This window comes from Pteropus vampyrus, unplaced genomic scaffold (assembly GCF_000151845.1).
Source record: "Pteropus vampyrus isolate Shadow unplaced genomic scaffold, Pvam_2.0 Scaffold25, whole genome shotgun sequence".
In the NCBI taxonomy this organism is placed as follows: Eukaryota; Metazoa; Chordata; class Mammalia; order Chiroptera; family Pteropodidae; genus Pteropus; species Pteropus vampyrus.
In genome coordinates, this window is record NW_011888806.1 from 6,343,764 (window position 1) to 6,353,475 (window position 9,712).

Below are 9,712 nucleotides of genomic sequence, written 5' to 3' on the forward strand. Positions count from 1 at the left end.
TTATAAAACCTATAGGTCTTAGGCAGTGCTCTCTGTAAATAATGCTATAAGCAATACAGGTAATAATTTTTTTCTCTCATCTGTAATAAGAAATGTGGAATTAAAGAATTTTGAGATTCAATGATGGATTTCAAGTAGATTTTGGTGTCCTATTTGGAATTTGTAAATCAGAACCAGTTTAGAACATAAAACCCTTAAAATGTCAGGACATGCCTTGGATATCATTGATTCCTATGATGTAAGCTAGTCTGTGTAGACAGTAAAATCTCCCAAACATGTGACAATCAAACTGTCTCTGACAGAAGAAAAGATGAAGGGAAGAGCAGATGACATGAAAAACAATAACGGTAATTGTTGCCATTTATTGGGTTCTTCCTACGTGGCAGACACTGCTCAAAGAGCTTTGCATATATAATTCATTTTATCCTCTCAAAATATTTTGAAACAGAAATAATTATGGTCTTGTAAAGTATAATTCTTTCAATTAAATACTCATTTATAAGCACAACAATCTTTTACTTTATTGTCTGTCAATCCTGATAAGGGAACAAAAATAGGGATTCTTTTACCGAGTCCTTAAAAGGTGTCTTGATATCAAAATCAAACTATAAATCAGATATATCTTAATACAAAATTATAGGCAGTGAACCACTGAATAATTCTAGTATAAAAATAAGAATCTCAAAGAAGAATATAATATTAGCCGATATCTATTTCCCAAAAAACTGTGTCATCACTGAGGTGATAAGGAATCTGTTATTCTACAAAACTTTACGGCAACCAAAAATGAGATAGCTAAATTTGAACAAAAGTAGAAATATTCAGTCTATTCTGAATATTAAACAATAAAGAAAACATATAAATGGAAGTTTTGCAGAAAAACTATTAAAGATAACTGGTAATTATAATCTGCTTCTTAGTGAAGATTTTATACTTGATGCACAAAGTTTATGACACATAACTATCTTTTATAATTTCAAAATTATATAAAACATTAGATGTTAAGAGAACAATGGCACATCAACACCTTTTGCTAACTCCTATTTCCAAGAACAATACACTGTGTTCAATTTTAGTTATATTCTCAGAACTCACATATTTTTCTTCTTTTATCCCTTTAAAAAACAATTCTCTCAGGTGGTCTGTTGGATCTGGGAGAAATAATAGAAAGTTTTCTTAAGCAATAACCCAGACCCACTTAATAATTCTGATTAAGTTATAAATGGAAAGACAATCAATGGCATTTTTTTTTTTGTTCCACTTGAAATATGCTTCTGCTACTATTCTAGGTAGACAAGTTATTTTGAAATGTAAAATATAATTTATCTCATTCTTTGAATTTTCTCCCTTTAGGGGCTCAAATTTAAAAATGCCTTTCAACTCAAAAGTACAAATAAATAATCTGTTAATGGATAAACAATGAAAAATTTATCCAACTCTATTAGCAAAGGCATAAACTCCACTATTTATCACAATAAAATAATTTCTTCAGGAATATCATATGCTCAAGTGATACTTTATATAAATAGAAAATCTTGAATCGTCATTTTAAATGATGAATACATTCAAATGTAAAGTTAGAAAATAGCATTTAACTAAACATTTAATACCCAGTCTACTTTTTTCAAATGTCTCTTAAGAATTATTTCTTTAAATATTAGAAGTTCACATCATCTATAATTTCCTATTTATGGTTTTTGGCAAAAAAAAAAAAATGAGAACACTGTAGTCTAATAGAGAAAGTTAGTGAAGCATTCTGGACTACAAAACAGATAGGTTGCAAGACATTCTCATGATTTTCTTGAGAATGACACATTCATAAATCAGCTGTTTTAATAATTTGAAATGTCTACTTTCTCCTATGTGTCTGTCAGAATCTATCTATTTATACTTGCAATCCACCATATAAAAATGTTGTTTTAAGTGTCTTGGTCAATTATAATCAACTGAAAATTCCCAGAACACAACAGAAAATTTTTCTAGTAAAGGGATAAATATGTTTCCAATGTTTTTTTGCTTAAGTATCTAAGGAATGCTTCTAGAAATTATCTAAAATGTTAATTTTCCTTCAGATATTTAAGAAGCATATTCATAATGTTTTGTAAGAGTATAAAACTATTTAAATATTTAAGCATATCAATATTAATCAATATTAATCTTGTCTTCAGAATTACAGGTGAAGAATGGCAACATTGAATAGAATAAGAGATCTCTGCTTATTCTATTCATCACTTTGGGAGATCTGAGGTTCACAATTATATAAAAGTGATTTTTGATCATTACACACTGGCGCTGTATTTCCATTGCCTTTGTGGTTCTGAAATCTAAATAACTTCCAACAACATAGCCATATTCCAAAAGTTCCATTAACTGTTATCTCTCACCTTAGCTTACCAAATTCAGTGCAGTTTCTGAAATTAGATGTTTGACCATGATTTAGATATCCAACCATAATAATTAGTTCTCTTGACCCATGATATAAAGTCAAATATCATGTGATATAAGATATCCAGAGTACAGATAGTTGATCATATTGTAGGTAGGGTGGAGGTAGAAACAATCTGCCATTAAAAATCAAGGTGTACACACACACGCCCCCACACATATGCACACATGAAAACACATGAACACAGAGATGAACCTTTAACTAATAAGTTAAAAAAAAAATGTACTTTGGAAAATACAATAGTATTTAAAGCAACAAAAGCATATAATATTTTAAGAAAACTGACAGTAATTTGGCTTTAATCACAGTTAACTATAAAAGCATTATATGGAAGAACAGAAATTTCTTGAGAAAAAAATAATGATTTATTATGTGTCACACCAAATAAATTTTCACTGAGGTGTTTCTATGAGTTATAAGATCCTACGGAGGCAGGAAGTTTTTGTTTTTTTTGTTTTTTAAAAATGCCTATAGCACCTGGTATTCCTAGGGTGTCTCCCATCCAAGTACTAACCAGGTCCGACCCTGCTTAGCTTCCGAGATCAGATGAGATCGGGCATGTTCAGGGTGGCATGGCCATAGACAGGAAGTTTTTAACCATATAGAAATATCAGTTAACCACAGTTTTACAGCACTCCACTAATCTTCCTTTTTAAAAAAAGTTGTTATTAGCTATTATAATCAGTCACCTCAATTTAGACATAGTATGCATGTATAAATATGCAAAAATATTAATGTAACTTAAAAATACAACATATATATTTTCAAATATTTCACAATGATACAAGTGATTTAGGTGCTACTCATCTGTATTTTTTTCAGGAAAAAAACTTTTAATTTATATTTTTATACAGTGTGTAATGTTCATATCTGGCTTTCTTACCTAGCAGAAAGCTTTTTAATAGTAATTAAGATCTAGCTAAATAGCATATTATGGCCTGCTTCAATTTTCCACACACAGTCTAACTGTTGTCATCTCAAATTGGTAAATAGAACATTTTAAATTACACTTCTTAAATATTCTTATAAATATTTGGTAATAGGCCCTTAGTATTACTTTCATCAACACCTAATAGGAATATCTGTCATTCGAATTAATCAACTCCTCTTAAGAAGTAATCATTGCCATTAAATCGTCCTTGATCACAATAGCATTAGGGTGATAGATGCTAAGAGAATATTTTGCGTAAGAGTTTTCTAAATCCACACATTTCAATTTAACATAATCGGAGACATATTATACATATTTGTAATGCATACAAATAACAGAACACAGCAAATAAGAATCATAAAGATACATATCATGGCCCCTAAGCAAGAGAGATCAAGAGGCTCTTAAGACAGTCATTGTACTATTTGTTTATAGATCACATTCCACTGAGACTCAACAGAGCAATTTTCACAACTTATTTCATCTAATTGTCTGATATTTTCCTAATATTTCTTACCACAAAATATATTAAGCTTTATAATCACGAGAAAAATTGAGTATTATGTTTAAAAGAAATATGCTCAAGTAATCCTGTGTTAACCAGAAAGGAGGTGAAGTGGTTGTTTTGAATTTCGATTGTTGACATTACATTTTACTCCAGGATTGAGAGTGTCAAGTATAGAAGACATTACTGGGCTATCATTAATTTGATGATATTACCTTCCTCACAATTATTCCACCAACCTCAGAGAGAAGGCCCAAATCAAGGTTGTCCCCTCAATGCAGATGTATGTATTAAGTTATAGGTGATTAAGTTGTTGACCACACAAACCACAAAATAGTTTTAAGAAAAAAACTTAAAAAAAAAATTAAAATACATCATCGACATGTTCCTTAACCATAAGTGCACATAAAAGAGGAAATGGGAAAATAAGCAATACTATTTGACAGCAACTCTTCTCAGTAAAAATTAGTAATTAGGCTTTTAAAAATAACATGAAAAGCAGCAAAATCCTAATAAAACAAATGAAGAATATCACTATCATTTAGCAACGCCACTATGTGAGTATATGGATTTAGGTTTTCCTTCTTTGAACACATAGTTGCTATTGAACTAGGATACAGCAGTGAGAAGCTGGATAACTCCAAACTGTATATGTCTTGAAAGGCACTGAATCAGCAGAGATAAATTATGGCAATACTGCTTTGCTGTGAACTTTCATTTAGGAGGTGATGAGTTAAGTTCTTTATCTAAGTAGATTCATTTTGGTCACATCTGAGCAAAAGTAGTTACCCTTGCAAAACTGTAAGTGGCTGAGATCTTCCTTACACAGTACACTTTGTTTTGTTTTTCCTCCTACTTTGCCTTTACTGATGATCATGTCCTTATTACCATGCTCTCCTACAACATGAAAAACATCTAATATTTACCTTCTTAAGCTCTTCTGCCAATGTGAGCCAACTATTACATGTCCTTCGAAAAGAACAGATTCATCTGGATGGAAAATAGCAATAAAATGGGAAGAGGCCCTAAATGACAATTTTACTAGGAACTAAAATGCCAAATGTGAAAAACACAAAACTTGAAAGTATAACAGCAAGGAAAGAAAAGGAAAACATCACATATTTAATACTGAAGAAAACTTTTTATGGAAAGAGAAGCCACAGCTGGGGAGGAAGGTGAAGATTCATTTTCTCATTTTGCAAGACAAAATATCTTTACTTTTGCCCCTGCCCCCACCCCAAATTGTTATATAAATATCACCAAAAAATTAAATTACTTTTTGGGCAACAAGAAAATACTAATTTACTGAATTAAATATTCCATTATTCCTCTACTCCCACAATCTAAATCACAAAGTACAACATTTATACATTTAGAATGAAAATAATTTTAATCATGGTTAAGTTTGCGCATTAGAATTAGAAAATAAAAATATGCATTATGTATACAATGTTATTATGTTTGTTACTATTAAAAATTTCTCTTCTTTATAAAGCATCTAGTATTGACAATAAAGTTCTAAAACCACTAGTCTCACCAGAGCAATTTCACACTAAGAATGCATACCAGCCTAGTAGCATATACCAGTAGCCTTACACAAGAGAATGAAGGATCCCTGGTGTCATAAAATGTTTCCATTGTTAGAATTTTGCTAATTTCTCAGTAAACCATTATTACAAGTAATGTTTTCTTTAAAAGGCTTTTTAGTCTTGTCCAGAGGGTCCTGTGTTGTAAAAATACATTTTAACAGAAACAGCCTGCCTAACCAGAGAAACAGTATTCTCTTCAGCTTCAGAGGAACAGGCACAAATAATACATTTACATAAACATGTAAAATGCACTTTGGCCAGAGTGAATGGGACATATGTATACGAAATTCCTCTTACTACATCCCCATCACCATTATCATCATCATCATCATCATCATCGTCATCATCGTCATCATCGTCATCATCATCATCATGTCACCATCACCAACGGCATCACTAAAACACTAACCATTTTCTTTTCCTCCCTATCACTCTCCCTTAGACTTTCTTACCTCTCTCCCTCCTTGTACTGTCTCCAATCTTCTCAGGTTCAAACCCTGAAAGAAAAAACAAAAAAAAATTACTGTTGGCAAAGAAGAAGTTAACTAATAATTAGTAATAGTTATTTCAAAACTTATAAAAAAAGAAAATAATTCATTTAACAAAGAAGATTCAAATATAGATGAATATCTCACATGTATGCCAATATCTGTACCTGAGTAAGTCTTCAGAAGTGGTTCAATGCATTCCTTGCTAAATCCTAAGACCGTAAGTAAAAGTACAATATAAAGTTTTTTTTTTGTAATGATTGCTTGACCCTTGGTAAAAACACCATCCCAAAGGTGCTGTTTAAAATGAAAACAGTACATATAGAATATGTTATGATAGGCAAGATCTTACTCTACTGCTTTGCACCTGGAACATTTCAGGGCCAAAACATGAGTAAGGTAGATAAAAGCAGCAGCATCCTTTGCAGCACTGATCACCTAGGAAATATTCAGAATATAATCTCCTCACAAAGGACTTTCTCTCTCTTCTCTTATAACTGCTTTCTACACTAAAAGGAGACGGATTCACTTTAAATCCCCAGTAAACACTGTGCTTAATTTAAATGGGAGAAGAGTTCGTCTTTTTTTTAGCAAGCCTATTGTAAAACAGTGCTTGTGGCACAAGAAAAAAATTAGTCTGTGTCTATCTCTCTATCTTCCCTAGAAATGCTAACGTTTAGAAAGCAAAATAAGGAAAGATCCTCCTCTGTAAAATGCAATGAAAGCTTCAATTCCTGTTATTTTCCCTACTGAGGAAGCTTTGTATGTTGAAGGGCTAACTGAAAATTGCAGTGAAATGTGATCTCACGGTACCTAATTCTTCGTTTTTACCTTCCTTCATTTCTCTTACCTTCTATTCACTTTCCTTCCTTCTCTCAACCACTTCCTTTAATTATTCAGCAATATACATTTATTGTATACTTATTATGGGCCAGACATCATGCTAGATATTGGAGATATCAAAATAAATAATAAATAGTCCTCTCAAAGTTTAGATCATTGGTTACATACAAATGAAGGTAAAACTTCAGGAGAATGATGTCAGGTATACAAAATTTTCTCTGATCATGAGATGAGAGAGGTTCATTCAGCCTGTGAACAGACATATACACAGAAGGACACAGGGGAGGACAGCATCTTGACAGTCTTAGAGACTGAGGAGGGAGTGCAGGAAGAGAACAGCATGCAGTACTCTAAATACCTGACTGTTCAAAGTGTGGTGCCTGGAATAGCAACATATCATCACCTGGGAACTCACTAGAAATGCAGACTCCCAGACTCCACCCAAGACCTGATTCATAAGAATATACATTTTAACAAATTTTTCAGGTGATTCACATGCACATTAAATTTTGAGAAGCACAGCTCTAAAAGGTCTAGGAAACATGTGTGGTTTAGTTGGCATGTATTGTGAATTGGGCCAAAAGGAATGGTAGAAAAATAAGACTGACAAATTGACCAAATTGTGAAGTCTTTCAAGAGAAGGAGTATGGACTAGTTCTTTAAGCAAATGCTTACTGTGATAGCAGTTTTTGGAAACTGGGGGTAAATTTTAAAATAGCAAAGATATATATAAATGAGGACTTATATATTCTCATAAGTTAGCCTATACCTAAATTGCATTTTCTTTTCTTCTTTTTGTTTTTTAAATGCTATCAGGAGAAAATTGAAAAGAATACAAATAAATAAATATTGGGATTTATTTTTATTGTAAATTTTTACATGCCTCTAAATTATTTGACAGAGCTTTACAAAATACAAGTGTAAAAATTTTTCATATTATCATTAATAATTTTGATTTAAATAAAAGTCCCTATTTCTGATGAAAATTGGAATAGCACATAACTATATATTCTGCGTTATCACTAATGCATCTGGTAAGAAAACTGACCTGTAAGAAAGATATGCCTGACTTAATCATTGTATTTCTAGCTTTATATTTTGGAATTTAAGATTGTTACTGTTTTTGCTGTTGTGTTAAACAGCACATTTAGAGTACAATAACAAGTATTCATAGTTATAAGGAAAATAATTTATTAGATAAAAATCTTCACATTTGCTGACAGCGTTTATGTTTAAATGTTTTCAAGAGGTTTTTTTAAACGCTCTCTCTTCATGTATAAAATTCATTTCTCAAATCATTTAGACAAAAGCATATGAAGACAAATATTAACTAAGGTTATTTCATTTTAAAAAATAAACCATTACTCTCATGACTATAGAAAAGGCCCTAGAATCAACCCGGCAAACAAGTTAATTTTGTAAACAAATGATAGCCTGATTTCTGAGCAGAGAAAACTATCTACATCTACAGATTACATTTTGAAGAGTTTGAATTTTATATTAAAAAGATACAAAACATTAGAACATTTCTTAAACCTGGCAGTGTAGTCTAAAAATAAATTCTATAGTAGCATTCATGATCATAACTTTTAAGATATGGGAAACTACATAATGATGTACTTTTGAATTCAAACTGATGTGGGTAGAAAGCTCTGGTTTGCCACTTTCTTCTGTGTACTCTCTAATAAATTATATAATATTTCCTAATCTTATCTTTTATACTTGAAAAAAAATAATAAATTTAGTAGCTACTGCATGTGGTCGCTATGAAGATTAAGCTAGATAATATGTGGATAGCACTTAGCAAAAGGCCAGGCACGGCATATCCTACAATAGCAATTATCTTCTTTTTCCTCTTCTTATTTTAATTTTTATTATAATTACTACACATATATAATATGTCTGAATATAAGATTAATTTGAACAAAATACCCCTATTTTGTGCCTTTTATTTGAAGAATGCAAATTATTTAGAAAATATTCATAAACAATGAAAAATATTCATATTGACAAACAAGGAAACACAGTAAAAATGTTTTTTACACACATTTTCTCATTTGATACTCATGACAACCTTTTAAAGTAGGTATTGCTTTCATAAAATTTTGGAGAAATTTGGCCATTATTTCTTTAAGTTTTCTATTCCCTGCTTCTCCCACCATCTAATTTTGAGACTCAGATTAAATGTTAAATGGCTTGTCATCTGCCACTGACACTCTGTTTACTTTTTTAAAAGTCTTTCTCTTTTCTTGGTGCCTCATTTTGTATATTTTCTATTGCTACATCTTAAAGTTCATTGACCTTATATTCTTCAGTGTCTAATCTACTATTAATCCCACTCAGGTAAATTTTAATTCCAGGTATCTAAGTTTTAGTTTTTAGAAGTATAATCTCGATATATTGTTTTTTATTTCTCTCATTATAGTCATACTTTTCTTTAACTCCTTGACACATTTACATTTATAATATATTTGGAACTTCTTGTCTGTTAATTCTGTCATCTGTCATTACCAGGTCTGTTTCTGTTGACTGAATTTTCTCCTGGTTATAAATCACATTATCTTATGTCTTCTTATGTCCAGTGATTTTGATTGATTCCTAGACACTGTTTTTTATTTTGTTAAATGCTAGATTTTGTTTATTCCTTTAGAAGGAATTAGAATTGGTCTGGGAGATGGTTAAGTTACTTGTATATCAGAATGATGTTTTTGAGGCTTGCTTAAAAAAAAAGAATGGGTAGGATGTCATTTTTAGAGTTATCCCTATTACTAAAACTTGACCCTTTTGTGCTCTTGATTGAGTACCCTATGTATTCAATGAGAGTTCACTAATCTGGCTGATGGGAATTTGAAAGATTTCCACACCCATAAAAGGTTTGGGAATTATTCTATTTAGGTTTCTCTGGTAATT

At 31.1% G+C, this 9,712-nt stretch overlaps 1 protein-coding gene and 1 non-coding gene across 2 annotated transcripts in view; both read right to left on the bottom strand.

The window, feature by feature from the left end:
• The window catches only part of CCSER1 (coiled-coil serine rich protein 1), a 1,102,883-nt gene that overhangs the window by 379,670 nt on the left and 713,501 nt on the right, over positions 1 to 9,712 (bottom strand). The window contains exon 10 of the mRNA XM_011356283.1: positions 5,924 to 5,968. Coding sequence (XP_011354585.1) covers positions 5,924 to 5,968 — 45 coding nt within the window. The remainder of the gene's footprint in view (positions 1 to 5,923; positions 5,969 to 9,712) is intronic.
• On the bottom strand, positions 2,912 to 3,030 carry LOC111737307. The gene has a single exon (XR_002779410.1). It is a non-coding gene; the product is annotated as a 5S ribosomal RNA (ribosomal RNA).